This window comes from Ruditapes philippinarum, unplaced genomic scaffold (genome assembly GCF_026571515.1).
Source record: "Ruditapes philippinarum isolate M1 unplaced genomic scaffold, ASM2657151v2 ctg1161_1_1_1_1, whole genome shotgun sequence".
Lineage (NCBI taxonomy): Eukaryota > Metazoa > Mollusca > Bivalvia > Venerida > Veneridae > Ruditapes > Ruditapes philippinarum.
In genome coordinates, this window is record NW_026860653.1 from 261,856 (window position 1) to 280,322 (window position 18,467).

An 18,467-nucleotide genomic window follows, 5' to 3' on the forward strand; every position below is an offset into this window, starting at 1 on the left:
ATTATCAAAACCGAAACCTTATTAAACGTTGCCTCCTAACTTTTACTGGCGGAGGAATAAAGGTTCTTCGTTGCATTATATCTGGCGCATGCGGGAATCTAAGACAGACCTGCGTAGTAGCCGGATAACTTCTCCATTCCTAGCGCGGAGGTAAACTCTGAGCTGTGTTACAACGGATATGTCATTTAAGGTCAGTGACATTATTTACTCAACGACAGATTGACGCCTTCTTGTTTTTGAGATTGTTTTAGCATAATTATAATGATCAAATCAAAAATCAATGCATGTATCTCAAATACATTTTCAAAATGTGACAGTTTGCTTTCGATGTATTCGTGATGAACTTTGATGTAATCGTTGTTTATAAAGTTTTGAGCAAATATTAAGTGAAACATAAGTTATAAAATGTACATATTTTGTCACTCCGATCCACAGATATATTTCGTCTTTTGCGCATACAAAACTGTCAGTTATCAAAAATATTTCGTTCAAAAATAAATTTAATTCATTGAAGCCAATAACTGATTTATGTACTTAAGCATGTATGAGAACAGGCTGATTTGTGCTTCTTATCCCCCGTTAGTTGATGTGTAGTCCTTTATTTCTGTACGCTAGTAATCCTTGCTGTCTGGCTGTTTATATCCTCACACATCGGAACTTGATGGTCTCCGAGAGTTTAGAAGCATACAAAAATATATAAAGGTTTCCAGTTTTTTTTCACACACCCACAAGAAAAACTAATTATGATGAGAGAAAACAAACACGATGATAATGAATTAGCACTTAGGTAAGGCACTTGCCATATAAATGTGCCCAATGCTAAGTTAAGTTTCAAACATAAGATAAATGATCTCAAATGAAATACTTAAACCTAAAAATCTTTCGTGGAATACCGTATACGCTTAAATTCTTTGCAATCAACATACATAGGTATATCCTACAATAGATTTTCTATTTTATGGTGAACATGGTTTCATCGGATCACCTTTGACACTTATTTTATCGCGGTCAGTACAGTTACAACGGAATTACTATCCTTACGTAAACTGTTCTTTTTTCAACAACTTGCATTCACTTTCACTGTAGTGTATAGATCATGTTTATCATCTGGATGCCAAGGTTCGCTCTGCAAGTCTTCTATAAAACCTTATACTTTCATGACCTCGTATAAGATCTGAGGCTTTCTCTGCAAGCATGATTTTTGTTGCTGTGATATCTCCGGATACACTGGACGGCAACACGCTAGCATCAACTACTCTCAGGCTTGTGATGTTTCGAACCCTGTTAGAATTGAAATGTTTATATTTCACTATTACCATGCATGATACAAGTATTTTAAATGGACTTGTCCATCTCCCAGTCTGGACAAAACTTTTCCAACATAACAAAATATGATCTGACTGAATAGCGGACAGTGCCGATTGTATTCAGGCAATACTGGTCACACAGGCATTTGTAACTGCCACCAGCAAGCTAAAGGTTAAAAACATGTAAGCAGTATTTTACATTTTAATTTGCCTTATCAATTTACATTTGTATGAAAATAACAATTATTATAGTATGTGTAACTAAATTGATTGAAACAAATATCGTTGAGCGTTCTTCTGTAAATAGTTTCGACCGCTTTAATTGATGATATGACTCGTGTTCTTTCCAGTTGTTAAGTCAACTGACATGATTTAGGACTTGATGTTAAAGTAACTCAAATAAGGTCGAAAAGCCATCAAGACATCAAATTTGAATTTCTGACAAATATCAGCTGGGACACTTAAAACAGAAACATTTGCAAACAATATTAAGAAATATACTCAGAAATAAATTTAAAAAACACGCATTTTTTAGCTTTTCAAAGCCCAGTTTGAGTTCTAAGCGTTTTTCCATGTTTTGTCAATTTCACAATAAAATATATTCTAGAAAAACGGAGAGAACGGATGATCTAAAGTTTTGCAAAAAAGTTGTTGGACTATATGTACATCAAATTGAACATCAATTAAAAAACAACAAAAACAATTAATTATAGTCCTGTTATGCCAAAAAGATAGCTTTATTTATTAATTTAAATATTGGAAACATGCAAGAAACAGGGACAATAAATACCTTAACGACGTATCCACGACCGCTCGCTCACTTCCTGTTGACCCCATTGAGCAAGTTGACGTCACCTGACCATTGCCAACGGCTTGATGACGTAGTACGCACTCCCAGTATGCGTCACTTTTGATTTTGTGTTGAATGCATGGCGAATATGGTTTATCAAATAGCCGTGCCTTTATAACTCGAAATGATGACGTTAATAGAAATGATTGTGCTACTTTTATTGCTGTAAAATAGAAATAAGTTTACGATTTACTTTACATGTATGATCTTCGATTTAATTAACTCTTATCCCGCTAAACTTGCTTTACTTTAGGTAGAATTTCAAGACTAAAAGACAACACGATACGAATGTGTTATCTGAACTTGGTGTGCACTGGTTGCGTACGTAGAATTTTTGTCACCAGTATCGAAAATATTTTTCACAGCCATTTTTCATACCAATTAGACTTTAACGTATCACGTACTTCTTTTTGTCCTTTTTGTTATTTTTTGTTTACACATGACTGATGTACTGAATAGTGGTCTTCTTTATTGATAAATACATAAATGAAGACCCTTCTAGTTGAATTAATTAAATCTAAACTAAATAAAGAAAAGGACATAGACTTTCAAAAGAAAATGAGTAATTAAAATCAAATCAAGGATAAAATAAGTTAAAAATTAAGCGCCGAAGAATAAATAATAGAAAAAATGGAATAAATATTAGATAAAGATAATGCTTCATAAATTACAAATAAATAAATAAATAAATAAATAAATAAATTACCTTTTACCATGGTTTGAACGTCTTTGGGGTTAGATAAATAACTAGGGTCAATAAGGGGCGGGACGAAAGGGTTGTTGGAATCTAATCTCACCCTCCCTCTACTATCTGGGTGTAACAGCTCCACTGTGATCGTAAAACCATTAGCAGACTGTGTCGTGATATTCTGCTGCGCCGCTGAGGAATGTTGTTGCTGTAACAGACGACACATTTAAACATACTAGTCTTCATTGATCAAATTGAGTAGGACTGAAAAAAGTGTTGGAGCACCACACTAAATGTCGTATTCCGGTCTATACCGGTCAATGCGCTTGAATGATTAAATAATAAATATTGCCTTTTTACCTGCAGACATGCACATTAAGACGCCTAATTCATCTGTTTACACCGATTTATATACAATGTAAGAATCGGCGGAAAAAGCGATATTTTCCTATTTTGTGATCCTGATTTCTGCAAACGTCTGGAGCTACTGCTCAAACACTGTAGATAAATCCTATTAAATTATCGTTCATTCGGACGCATTGTTAAGGAGTATTCAAATATTATAATCTAGTTGTTGTTGCTCGTCTTCTTCTATACCCAATTATTACTTTAAACCTTATTTCAATTTTTCCTAACAACGGGTGTTTCCTAGATTTTGAAAATGATAATTAAAGAATGTATAAATCTTTTATCAATTCTGTTTATTTTTATGACAGTTTGTCAGATGTCAGAGATAACACCCTTTCTCAATTTAACATCTTTAATAAGAAATCCTTTTCAAAATAAGACACCTCTGATTTGCCAGCCTTCCTCTGCCAACAATTTTATGGTTTTTTGCTCAATGAATTTTGTGAAAATTTGATAAATAGGATTATAAATTTTACACGAGTGTCTGCTGAAATCGATCAGCATTCAAACAACATAAAGGTAAAATATAGTAAAGAAATATAAAAAAAATGAAGTTTAATTTTTACCTGCACTATGATTTTCTTGATACCCTTATTTCATTTTATGACAGCTCTTTATTTATACACCCATGTCGAATTTTGACTTTTGAATAAACAATAAAAACAACATAGGTTCAGTCTATATCTTTAACTTCCTTTTGTATCCATGTAATTTTCTTTCTTTTTTTGTTTGTTCAAAATTAAGACTTAAATATGAGTTCCTTATAGACGATATTTCCTTATAACCGTGATCGTTATTTATAGATATTTTTCATAAACAATAAAGAAAGGAAAACTTGGGGCCAAAGATTTGTTCCTAAAAAACCGGAATTTCGATCGATATATTCGTGTTGTTTACTGTAAATCTATAAAAATTAATTGTATAAATGTATTTTTTTCACAAACAAGATATTTTTATGAATTTAAGAACATGCTAAATCTACTTAAGTTCACTCTCATCACCATAATCACCATTCACTCCTTGCACTGACATAGATACTCGTACCTTATTTTTAGGTTCTTCTTTCTTTTCCTCCGCTAAATTTTTGGTGATAGCAGAAAAAGTAAGCTGAACATCAGGAACTTTCAGTTTTGATGTTAAATCCATTTTGAGCTGCGCATTGCCAAATATACCAGCACTGGTTGCTAACCAACCTGAAAAAGTAAAGATGTTGGTAAATAGCAAATATATTGTATTCTATATTAGCGCATACTATCTATGAAAAAACAACAACAAACAGACAAACAAAAAACATGCATTTGTTTATTATTTTATATACGTTATATTTGAGATTAAGTGTTGGAAAAAGGAACATATAATGTGTTTTAAACATGGCAAGTTGCTTTTTAGCTAACCTAACAACAATTCGCTACTGTAGACCTATTGTAAATATTGCAACTACATGTATTTGATCAATAAGTCTTTCAGAATTATCAGCATTGGGAAGATAATTTGTAATACAGAAAGACAACTTACCTTTTCCTAATGCTAAATACTGTAGATATGAGACTGTATTGAATACCATTTCTCTGGTCACCCCAATAGATTCGTTCGTCTGTATGTCCATCTTATAGATCACGTGTTCTTGAAGGTTTGATCCTACTGGTAAATCTACATTTACTGGAATCTGTGAATATAGGCATTGTTTCAGTAAACTGACTCAGTACATTTATATTTAATTATTCATAATGATAATTTAAGTTTACACGCTTGTTCAAACTCGCTGCTTTTCTGACATATAATACTGAGAATGGATTTATAATTAAATTCTAATTTAATTTAATTTTAGATATTTTTGTCACTCAGTAAGGATATCCTTTCATTCCGGGGATTGCAGACATCGTCTTACATCATTACAACACAACAAATATCTCAGACATTCGGCGAATTAAAACTTATTATATAATTAGACTGCTGGATGTGCATATTGAAGTTGCCTCTTGCTATGTATATCTATAGTTACTCTAAATATGCAGATATGCATCAAAAAGCCGACAGTATCAAGGGTATGGTTAGTCTTCTGCAATATGCAGACTCTTTCTGCTCCGTATACCAATTATAAAAGCAGTCATCATAGATGCTAATCTTTAATGGTTCAGAAATATTTCATTTGTACAGGTAGTTTTTCAAGTATCTGATTTTTTGTTTCTAGATAAAAATCTTCGATAATGATAAATGGATACATTAAAAAGGACATCGAAAAGAGATACAAACATTGAGTTTGGTTAGTTGGTCTTTGGGCCCAACACCCGACAACATGAGGAGCTGTGCTGATCCGATAGCACCGGCGGCTAGTATGACTTCTTTACTGGCACCGACAGTACGTTTTTGTCCGTTTCTAACATACTCAACCCCCACAGCTCTATTCTTCGAAATCAAAATCTGAAACAAGATAAATTTCATTTACAGTATGCTTATTGAAACTAAGTCTAAGATAGGTTAGATCTTTACAGACAAAATCGGAATTTATGACCGGATAGAAGTTACATGCAAAAATTACATTGGATATAAAATGTATAAAGGCTATTCAACAAATTCAATAAACCCGAGCTGTAATTTTAACCTTTTTACGATTGTTGTCTCGCTTTCACGCGATCTCCCTTTTTCAAGGTGGGTCTAGTTTGTCATAGACTAATTATTGTACATCTTGTTACCATTAGCTAGTACAGCAAGAATAAGTTTCAAATACAACGTTACTTTCAGTAAGTTGAAAAGAAGTTAGATACTGGAAGCTTGTGGGATGGAACTTTAGCATTAAACTACCACTTAATATCTGATAATGCCTTAATTGTTTGCATTTCTTTCTATAACTACCTTTATAGCGATGGCGTGAGTTGTAACATGGAGATTTCGTCTATGCATGGCTGCTCGTAAAAAGTCTTTAGAGGCACTGAATCTCTCCCCATCTTTTACCGTGGTAGAAAGTCGACAAAATCCTGAAAGATATTTTACTACGTAGATCAATTTTATGTACTCTTATAAATGAGATATATTCTAATAACTACTAATTTTGAATGACTTTTTTCTTTTCTTTAACCGGTATAACAAAATGAAATTCTATACAATCAATTTTTTGTTGAGTTTTACGACAAAACAAGACCTTACCAATTTGTTCTTTTCCGTTACAGTCTATAGTTTTGTATTTCAGTTCTCGTGCACTGTTGAGAAACATTTGATGAAGCTCTCTAATCTCGGAGGCGGGACCGGAAACTGGCAGTGGTCCATTCGTGGAATGATAATCTGTAAATATAAAACAAAATCTCTCACCTAGAGTACACACAATTGGTCAACGAAGCAAAATGAGAAGTTAAATATACATTTAAGGTGTGTCATGTATTTTGGTATAAGTGAATAAGAAATATTCCTCCTTTCAAATTTCTGTTCAAAATTGAACCTATAAACGTTTATACAGTCTTGAAACTCGAACAAAATATGTATTTTAGTATTCAAAATAAATAAATGAAAAAAATAAAATAATAATAATAATAATACTAATAATAAAAAGAAACAACAAAAAAAAACCCTTAAATATTAAAATGGCAATTAAATATATGCCTTAGCCTCTTGATTTTGAAGAAAAGTATCGCTGCTTAGAATTATTGAAGGACAATTTCAGAATTTGGAAAACTGCATCATTTAAAAGGAAATTTCAATTGGAAAAAGGCATTTCATAGTACTCTGTTAAATAAGGAGGACAATCACTGTGAGTAAAATAGCAAGGAAAGAGATTGTCTATTATTTACCCGAAAGTTTCATATCATCATCCAGCATGTCTTCTGACTTGAGGAAATATGGTAGAATGTTCTTCCATGACCAAGTCTGACTTTTATCACTCGGCCACGTGGTGAAGTCATGAGGGCTTCCTCGAGAATAAAGCATGTTACTGGTTAATGTAGATCCTCCCAAAATCTTAGCTTGCGTCAAAGGACATTTCTAGAAAATAAGAAAGATTACTTTTTTAAACATTGCATTTTTTAAAAGAAATTTACAAACTTGGTGATAAGCATGGTATCTCTTATGAATGTGTAATATTATGTTTATACGTACAACATTCCGAATGAACGGGATACACAGTGTTGGTCGTTTTTACATTGTTTGATGACGTCAAATTTAATTCAATTCAATTCAAATTTTATTGCATTTTTCGACAAAACTTTGTCTTTGGCAATACATACAAAACATACATAAATCACTTGAAATATGACATACATTCAATACAAATACACAATGTTCACACAAAATGCAGAAACATATCAAATTTACAATTCTTGCATTGTTTCTAAAACACTAGATCTTAATGCGAATGCTTTATCTAAAAATTTACATAGTTGCAATATTCTACTTTTATTTCCTGATGACATAATAGAATAGAACTTATTTAAAGTTGGAAAAGATACATGTTTTATAAAAGATTTTCTCAGTTCTGAATATAAGGGACAACATAATAAGAAGTGGTATTCTGATTCAACATTTTTATACGGGCATAATTTACACAATCTGTTATTTCTATCAGTTCTCATATATCTACCTGTTTCTATTTCTAAGGAATGAGAACATAATCTAAAACATGATAATTGTTTACGTAAATTGTCATTTTTTACAAAATTAAGATATTCCTCGAAACAAAACTGTGTTTTATATTTCTTATAGTAGTCAAGCTTTGGCATATTATCTATACAGTCATGCCACTGTTGTAAAAATTGATCTCTTATTCTCTGCTTAAATAACATATTATAATTGACATTAACTGCATAGTCATAAATAATGTACGGGAAGCCCATATCAGTAATAACAGAGTGAACGCGTTTAGCCCAGCATTTTTCATTCCCATTAATACATTGGTCTAAATAAATATGGTATGTAGGCGCCTGCTGGCGCTTAACGATTTTATTCCAAAATTGTAAAGCTCTTTCCTTACATAGAACAGACAAAGGAAATTTACCTAGTTCCCCATAGATAGCACAATTTGGGGTCTGTCTTTTGACACCTAAAACATATTTATAAAATCTTATCTGTAGTTTATCAATATCTTTCAGCTTATATATACCCCAAACCTCTGACCCGTATAATAAGATTGGAGCTACCATTCTTTCAAATAAGTATAATTTTGTTTTAACATCGAATTTCACTCTATCAAAGAGTGCGAGAAGATTGTGGTAAGCTCTTAGACCTTGATCTGATAGTGCTTTCACAGCTTCAACAAAGCTACCTGTGTAAGAAAATTTCACTCCTAAATATGTAAAACTATCTACTTTTTCAACCAATTGACCATTTATAAATAAATTAAAATTATGGACTGACTTACGTTTTTCAAATACACATATTTTAGTTTTATTAACATTTATCTTCAAACCCCATTTACATGAATATTCAAAAACATTATCAACTTGTGCCTGCAAGCTTGCAGGGTCAGTTGTAAACAACACAATATCATCCGCAAAAAGTAACAAATATTTAGATAAAAGGTTTAGGTCGTTGTTAGACATTTTGTTAAGATCTATACACTGATCAATATCATTAAGGAATAAAATAAACAGCAAGGGAGATAATGGCTCGCCTTGTTTTAAGCCTAGAGTTACCTAAAAAAAATCAGAAAAATTTGATTTAGAATCAATTTTGACACAAGATAATACAGAAGAGTAAATGGATTTTAACATAGTAACCATTTTACAGCTAACGCCATTTTCAATCAATTTAATCCACAATGCATCTCTTATTACAGTATCAAACGCTTTTTCATAATCTATGAAAATACAATATAGTTTTGATTTGTTGTCAAGTATCTTCTGGATAAGGGAATGTAGAATAAAAATAGCGTCAGCTGTAGATCTAGAATCTCTAAAACCAAACTGTACATCGTTAAAAATTTGTTCTGATTCACACCATTTATTTAACCTATTACGTAGTACTAAGGAAAATATTTTTGCCATACAATTATTAACGTGATGCCACGGAAATTTGAAGGATTTTCGGGATCACCTTTCTTATAAATAGGTACAATTACCCCTTTACACCATGCTTCTGGGTAAATGCCAGTCTCAAAGATTTTATTGAAAATAGTACACAAATATGGGCTTATAAATATATTAGCATCAATGAAAAAGTCAGCAACAATATTTAAATATTCAGCACTCTTATTTCTATTCAACGAAGATATAGTTTTCGACACTTCCTCCACACTGATCGGACAATCTAACTGTTCAATATATAACGGTGCATCACGTGACTGAATAAAATCGTCTGCATTAAAATTACTGTGCTGCAAATTAGAAATATTTGAAAAATGGTTAACAAAACTATCTGAATCTAAGTTGTTTCTATCAGACGGGCTACGTTTGAATTTATTTATGTATTTCCAAAACTTACGCGGTGAGGTTTTTGACATTTGTGACATATTAATTTTTTCTTTAGAGTAAAATATCGCTTTTGCTCGTCTCTTAACCTTTATATATTCCCGTCTACTTGACAAGAATAACAACTTATTATCATTACACTTATTTACATTAAAGGCTCTTTTTTTTATTCAGAAAATCTGCTTTAGCATTTCTGCAATTCACATTAAACCAGGCAGCTTTTTTAACCTTTTTACAAGGCTTTTGACAAAATGTTTTCCCAAAGCACCTTAAAGAGATTTCAAAAATTTCGTCGGACAAAGAATTTACACAATTATCAACATCAATTTCGCCCGACTCAAGTTTTTGTGACAAATTGTCAAATATATGCCTTTTTGCCTCCAGGAGATTTAAAAAAGATTCTGTTTCATCGCTGTTCCATATAATTTTTTGTTGTTTTTCAGGTCTGGTATAATTAATATTTAAATCATTTTTGTAGCTTATTGAAAAAGAAATTGGGCAGTGATCAGAAAACTCAGTCATGTCCATAACACATACGTCATTTAAAGATGAAAAATTCTCAAACTTTGTTATTAAATAGTCTACTGTACTCTGTGTCGATCTGTTTCTATATTTAGAATGAAAAGTACAATCGCCGGGTTCTAGCCGGCCATTAACAATACGCAGGTTATTTTCTTTACACATTGACAATAATTTGTTTCCAAAAGAGTTCACATGAGTATCCGTATTTTTACGTGTTGTGGTGCTTTCTTCCACTTCCGGTGGGAGAACTACATACCGGTTCAAGTTAATATTGTCTACGTAATCGGGTTTCTCACCCGTCCTCGCATTATAATCTCCCGTACAATAAACATGCCCTAGGTCACTATATTTACGGATTTCTTCATTGAGGTTATCAATAAAATCATATTCAAATAAGGTTGAGTTAACATTTTTATAAACATATGAGTCTTCCGGTGGTATATAGCAAGTACTAATATAAATGTCTTTATCAGATCCAAAACATTCTTTTTTAAGCTTAAGCCAAATTATTCCTTTGTTATTAATGCTCACTATTTCTAATTTATTAATAAATTTTTCCTTTAATAATGGTGTTATAACTTAAACAGGACAAGAAATTTTTGATAAAAAGTCATGCATATCATATGCATATTATACAGCTGTAGCTGTATTAATATTGTATTTTACGTATAATGGACTAAATTACAATAGCTATGTTTTACTCATACTTAAGTTAACAATCAACTTGTAACTAATAATGAGGTTTGATGACTAATACGAAAACAACAAGAAAAATTATTTTGGTGCCAAAAAATGGCAGTGTTTTGTCTTGTCACTAATTCTTTTTACAAACAAGAACAGGTCAGAACAATAGCAGAAACACAGACGCACGCAGGCATGCACGCACGAATACATATATGTTAAATAATAAACCTTTATTTCAATGCATAAAATCGCATCTATGTTCAAAAAATAATTGTTAAATTACAAATGTAAACGTTGATTGATTTGAATGTTTACAAGCATTTATAATATCTAAAATTTAAATGGATAATTATATCTCCAAGACTGTTGTACTTAAGCTTTTGAAAATAATTTGATTGAATGTAGTAATCCCTCGTGCGAAATACGTAATTACGCCCTTAAACTGGGTAATTAAACATTTTACCAGCAGATATTTCAATCTGTTCAGCTGCTGATATTGCAATTACAGACAAAACAGAAGAAACCTATTATATGTATAACTAAAGTCGAATGTATATTCCTGTATTCTGAGTGATTTTGCATTCCTATCATTGGCAAATGTGCAACATTGGTAATTGTTCAAATGTAATTTAAAAGTCAATAAAATAACAATGAACAAAAAGCTTTATTTAAAGTAGTCGACATTAAACAGAAGAAGCACTTATGCCTCTGAAAACATCTCTAGTGTATATCACCATGCTAATTTCACGGAACTATGAATGTATAAGTATAAATATTATATAGATTAAAAGAATAAATGCTTTACTTTTTATATATAACGCTTGCCTGTAGGTTTTATGTTGACTTTATTTAAAAACAATAACTTACATTTACAAAATAATTCACCTTTTACCTGATTCTTGGCAGATTTACACGCGTGTTTCTGTGAGGTGGTTAGAAAACTCCAGTCTGCCGGTGATCCGTGCTGTATAGGGTTCCAGAGCGGTACATGATTCCACATGTCTATTGACTCCTCACCTCCGGCCTCGAGGAGAAGGACGTTGAGCCGAGGGTCATCAGACAATCTGCTGGCCAAAACACTCCCCGAGGCACCGCCTCCAACTTTATGACAAATGTACAATTAATTGATAAGTTGACATGTCAGAGATAACAGAAATTATTTTTATCTGAATATATTATAAGAGGTTGGGATATAGGGTGCTAAAGATGGAAACAACAGAATAAGAAGTTTACGAAAGACTTACAGATTAATCTTATAATCATGAAATGTGCCCAAATCTTTTAACATAATTGAAGATATAGTTAATTTTCGTGTATTCGTCACTATTATGGCATGTATAATTTTCCTTTTGTATTTTCTATTATAAAACGAAAGCTTTTGCTCCAACTTTAGACATATATCTTCCAAGTTATACATCTCTATGTGAACAAGTTATACATCTATATAAAAAGAACCGTTCCAATTAACAATGGGTAACACATAATATTTCTATATCAAAGAACTAGCAAAAAAGTAAATCTTAGATTATTTGTTAAAAGGGATAATTTGACAGTTGAATATACATAACGCACCTGGGTTTTGAATCGAATTTCATTTTTTGCCGGAGTGAAGCCAAACACCGGTTCATAAAGTGTTTTTTCCTGTTTCTAGTTACATTATGTATGGTGTTCGTAAATAGTTTTTATTAGATCTCACGCAGCTGTGTGATAACGTAAGTTTGAAACAATTGTACTTACTTATGACGTAATCATAGGTAGCGTTCGTTTTGGCGGTGATGTATCCGAACGGAGAGGAATCTAAGGTACGCATGTAAGTGAGGCCAACGCCTGCGGCGAAAATAGATAGCACTAGCCACCATCCCAGTGTTTTCCTGAAATACATTAACGATAAAATATAATTATTTTCTATATGTATGTTCGTGATTGTTTCAATTCCACTTTTTTGACTGTATTTCAGCAAAGTTCCATAATCCATGCACACAAAGTTGACCAGTTTCATCCAAGTTTATGTATGTCAAATAAACAACAAGCACGACAATGTAGAATATTTATCTTGGTACATTTTTGTTGTAATTGAAAACAAAGCAAAACAATCAGTTTTTCATTGCCATTAAGTTTACCCCTAAATGAAATGATATAAAACTGTTCTGGTCAATTAGTGTTTGATCTTCCACAACGAATCTGTTTTTATGATACTGGTATTATAGAAGAATGCAAGATAGTAATGAGAAAATGAATAGATAAAAAGCAACACCGCAGAGGTAACAGATTTATCTATCAAGAGGTATAATGTACAGGTTTCTTCTCTATGTAACGGAATTTCGAGAGAATAAAAAGAAAATTCCAAAATAATACAAAACTCATCACCTATAGAGTAACACATTCGTTATTTGTGATGACGTGTAAAATAGAGAGAAATAAGAATCACTTAAGAAAGCCCAACACGGCAAAACTGAAAATGTTGCAGGCTCGGTTTGATTGGGCCTGTTCATGGACGGTACTGGTAAGTGCAAACTACCGTCAACGCCCCCTTGCACCGGCTTAAGCAGTATTCAACATTTAACATGAACTGGTAAAATTTGGAATTTTGAAACATCCGCAGATGTGTTCATATGGCGGTTATCATGGAACTTTCAATGTGTCACGTTAGTGCCATTCCATGAAAAGCGGCATATGGTCCCCAAGTAAAATAATGCGTGTGCCCTAAACGAGAAAACAATTGGCATGGAAATTTGAAAGGGGATCAGAGGTTATGAATCAGAGGTTATGAATCAGAGGTTATGTAAACCTGTCTCGGAAATACTTGTTTTATTTCTAAAAAACTTTTTATTTTTGGTGTCCAGGACTGGAGGTTATAAAACATTTTTTTTCGAGTTCTGTCTCAAATCTCAGGATTTTCATTGATCAATGTACATTTTATGGCAGTTTCTGACCAATTAAATACCTAAGATATGAGTTTGAGCTCAGAGAATAACTTTATGACATTGGACTATGTTCTTGTTTCTAAAAAAATATTTAATGGCTTTATACGTGAACAATTTCTTGATAGTGTTGGTTGTTCGCATAGTTCAGGTAGAGTTAATGGTACTTTCTGCAGCCGATAAGCATGTGACATGCTCTAAAACCATTATTTAAACATTCTAAATATTTTAAATATTAATGTTTGCCTTTTTAAAGCCACATAATGCCTACGTGTTTAATAATTGTTATTGAATAATTGATTTAGAGCATGCTGGATGTTTACAACTGAAAAGGAAGCACTTGACTTAAGCGTAACAAAATGTGAACAAAATTTCTGTAGTATTTTGACTTCCATACATAGTAGTAATTCTCTGTAATTACATGTATACCGAGTGTCAACAGAGCTATATTAACTAAGTGTTTCCATTTATATGACAAACGTGTATTTCTGTAAAAACAGTTACAAGCTACAAACAATTAAAACGTTTTTGAGATATAAAAGTGATAGCGTTGTTGAGGCATAAAGGGCATTTAAAGAAAAAAAAAATGTTCCCGAGACGTACTGCATACGTCTTTAAAGCTTATTTTTACTTTCTACATGATAATAATTATAAACGCTTTAAAGGTAGTTCTCTTTTAGCTATTACGGAACATCAAACTAAACTATTGTTTGTCACAAAGTGAAAGTACGTTTGTAAAATATTGCATTATATTTTCACGCCGAACCTCATTTTTACTCTATATTCATTGATGTGAGATTGCATCATCTTTTGTTTAATTTAGAGTTTTCGGGTGAAATTATTATTTAGAGTATTTTTATGGTTTGCATAAATTTCCATGTCTCAATTTAAACATTTTGCCGTTTATTTCACAAAAATCCTTTCAGTAATAAGAAAGTTACATTTTTGTTTTATGAACCAGATATATGTATTATGTCTGTATTTGAAGGACGGGCCTTTATTTCACATAACTATTTTTCCCGCCGTCCCAGCTTTATTTCGTGCAAATCGATTTTTCATGTTTAGCACGATCCGTTTTCCCGCTCAGTACTCAGTAGTTTGCTATATATTGACTAAATTTTAAGTGTTATATTGCAATGCACTGGACGTTATACAGGTCACTATGACGGTGACAGACAAATTATATTTGTCATAAAATTACAGCTTGTACAAGGTAAATTTAATTTTCTAGTGATTTTGTTTCATAAATTTTTGCTATTTCATAAAATACTATTTGCTATTAGAATTATAGTTTATTTGATTCAGGTTTAGTTATTTGGCAGTAATTTATTGTTTTCTAAATTTTCTAAATTTTTGCAGATTAAATTTTAAAAGCTCTTTTTATTCTAGTGTTTCGCTTTTGCAAATTTATACCGAGACATGTTAATTGATGTATGTTAATTGAAGTTTTAATTATATTGTAATTGTATAGGAGCCATGAATATTTTATAGATATATATATCTATTCATAAATAATTTATTATGGTTCTACCGTATTTGTGTAACTTTATGTAAAATGCTGCAGTATCGTAATGATTTGTTTCAATCAATTTAATTTACGTTATCATCTTACTTCATTTCATTTATCATCAGTTTTTGTTATAAGTAAATACAACGTATCAAAACTAACGTATCTCTAGAGAAGGATCTTCAGTGGCATGATTTTGGAAGACGTTTATTTATTGGTGGTTATTATGTGGCGTATATTTGAATATATTTGCAACGCAGTATTATGCGGATGTGATTGAATTTTTGTTCCACGGAATGTATGGTGTACTATAGTGGACATTTTGTTTATTCAAAGAAGCACGTTATTTTATTGGAAACCGACAAAGGTCGAGTCTTTTCCAAGGGACTTTATTATACCCTTATGTTTGATTATCATGGAACTTACCATGTTTTATACTTTGTAGCTTCTTATTTGAGGACACACCCGAAGATGACACGGGCCCTCCACACGTATGTCCATGGCTAAAGGGTGACGCATGCCCTTGTTCAGGATCCTATCAACTGTGCCAACACTGTAGGAAGTACAGTTACGCTTGATAAGATTTTATACAAGACGCCCGCCATTGTGACGAATTTTGTTCAACAACGCCACCACTTTATTGAAGCATCATGACAGAAACTTTACGGGAGAAATAGACTGAGATACGTTGATAGTGTTTGTTTGTGCAGTGACTTATCATAGTAGTTTATCATATATAATCATTTTTCATTTATAAATATTCATTTCTGTAAATAAATTTGTATATATTTTTCTGTTCTGAGTTGTTGGTTGTTTTAGATAGCAATTGTGGTCGGCCTGGTATCCCATCGTAGTCCCTATTGTGACATTGTTACACCAGCAATACAGTTGGCGACGAACGGGCATGAAGAAGTATCCACTTTAGATGCATGACTACAAACAAAAATCATGTTTATACGTTTCAAAGTGCCACTTGCTTCACATATTTCTCATCAACCGAGTGTTTATAAACACTTGTTGTCTACAATCTTAAAATCCCCATTATAAAAATATCAATGCAATCATTTCACCGATTTTATTTACACTGATAACGATATTCATGACGTCAATGCTGTCGTAAATAAACAAAAACAAAAATAAGATTTTCAAGTTGAACCACCTGATTTAATGTTATAAAAAATAATGCTGGACACACAAATCGATTAAATGTATATAAAATTATTATAATTTATTATTTATTATAATTTTAGTTCATTGACATGCGATCTATTAGTTTGCAACATATTTATCCCTAGTAAGATATGTTTTTTTTATTCAATTTGGTATACAAAATAAAAATATCAAGATAGAAATTTCTTAAAAAAACAACAACAAAAAAACCAACACAAAACAAAACTCACCAACACAAATCGACCTACATTTGACCTTGATGTGGAAGGTAAAAGTTATTTAGGGTCGTTGTCATACTTTTGTGTGAGAGCCCAGTATGACACTTGTTTAGTGATTGTATGCTTTGTCCAAGAATAATAAAATAAACTTGCTATAGATATGATAAGAAATGTCCTCAGGGCCATTTGACTTACACAAAGAATCAATGCTCAACCCCCATTCGAATATTACTACATTCATAACAGTACATTTTACATGAATATTTTTTTACAAAAACATGAGTTATCCTGTCTCTATGGCGCTAGTCTCCACATACAACGAGTGTGAATTTTCAATAAAATGTGACCGCCACTTTTGCTCATGTAATCAATCATGGACCTTTTATCAAACTCCACACGGCAGGAAAAGCTACTTCTTTGATACGTAATTGCAAATGAAGTATAAGCATCTCAACGGATTACTCAAAGACTCAATGATGACATTATATGTTCAAGACGGATTTTTAACTTCAATTGAGATAGTGTAGAACTGAAAGTATGTTTCCTCGTTTTACGTAAAAGACTTCTCATTTACCCAGGTGTATTGTAAGACTATCAGCATCATTAACACATAGCTGATGCTTATCTCATTTATTACAATGAGTGATTTGCATGACTTATTTTTCATATTCCTTCGACATTCGGAGAGAATAGCGCACACCTCACATAGTTTTGGGTGATGGCGGTAAAGACATATTAAGGACGTAAGCAAACATTGTGCACATAATTAAAAGAATCTCTATTCATATGGTAACATACATGAGTTCAAAAACTACACATTCTTGGGTATAATACTTAATTGATCTAGTTAATAAACAAATATGGTTGATAGAGATTCGATAGAATTATAATAATATACTGTAAGGTGTTTATCGTTTTTGATGATTTTGTTCTTCCGATGTAATCTAGAGGAAAAACAAAAACACTTTGTTCAATTACCGTCATTTTCTCGTTTTCCTGTAACTTATCTGATATTATTATTCAGATATTGCTTTGATACACTTTTAATCAGACAAATGTGTGTAAAAAATGTGATTTGTTTGAATAAAAAGAGAATTATTAAGAAATCAATTAAAAAAATTCTAAAAACAATCGAATTGTATCTTTTTGTTTCAACTTGGATATGTTACAATTTCGTATATATATAGTCATGTACCTCAATTCCTCGGCTGATAAAGAACGCATCCTTGTTTAGGTAAAATCACTACTTTCATTTTATTCATGCACACAAATCCGAAATAGAGCAAAATTATCAATCCAAATATGCGCACACCAGGTCTACATTTCAATAACTTTAATATATCGGGGATTTATACATGTAATGTACTCCAAACCACATAGTCTATTTGTTCCAAAACTTTCTTGTATATTTCATGTCAAACAAATTTAGGATTCCATGTTAATTTGATGGAACAAATGTAGTACTAATTACATTCATCAACGTAACGCGCAGACTAATTTATAAACTCGGAAGGTGTGCAGTATAATATAGGTAAAATTTTCACATTCTCTCACGTAAGATAGTGTAAATATATACCCGATAGTTCTTGCAATTCTTACGCACTACTTATGCACTGAAAATACACCAATGTTTCTCTTTCTTTATTCAAAAATGTAAGTTTCACCTCAGATAAGCTATGGTCTAAAATGTACAATGTAGATAGAAAATTGAAAGTTCAAGCCAATTTTGTTTAACATTATGATTGAATTAAGAACCACATGGTTCAATTACACCTTTTCCCCATGTCCGTAAGATTTTGG

The 18,467-nt window shown here is 31.9% G+C and overlaps 1 protein-coding gene and 1 long non-coding RNA gene across 2 annotated transcripts; one reads left to right on the plus strand and one right to left on the minus strand.

The window, feature by feature from the left end:
• Positions 1-39: 39 nt before the first annotated feature.
• On the minus strand, positions 40-18,162 carry LOC132712905 (L-sorbose 1-dehydrogenase-like). The gene is made up of 12 exons (XM_060695341.1): positions 17,863-18,162; positions 12,589-12,722; positions 11,744-11,952; positions 7,036-7,225; positions 6,398-6,532; positions 6,107-6,228; positions 5,507-5,674; positions 4,769-4,919; positions 4,298-4,446; positions 2,864-3,053; positions 2,098-2,320; positions 40-1,281 (listed from the first exon to the last, which is right to left on the minus strand). The coding sequence occupies exons 1-12, from the start codon at positions 17,889-17,891 to the stop codon at positions 1,104-1,106; spliced, it is 1,878 nt and encodes a 625-aa protein (XP_060551324.1). The 5' UTR covers positions 17,892-18,162; the 3' UTR covers positions 40-1,103.
• LOC132712909 (uncharacterized) lies at positions 14,481-16,073 on the plus strand. The gene is made up of 2 exons (XR_009623378.1): positions 14,481-14,985; positions 15,725-16,073. It is a non-coding gene; the product is annotated as an uncharacterized LOC132712909 (long non-coding RNA).
• Positions 18,163-18,467: the final 305 nt, after the last annotated feature.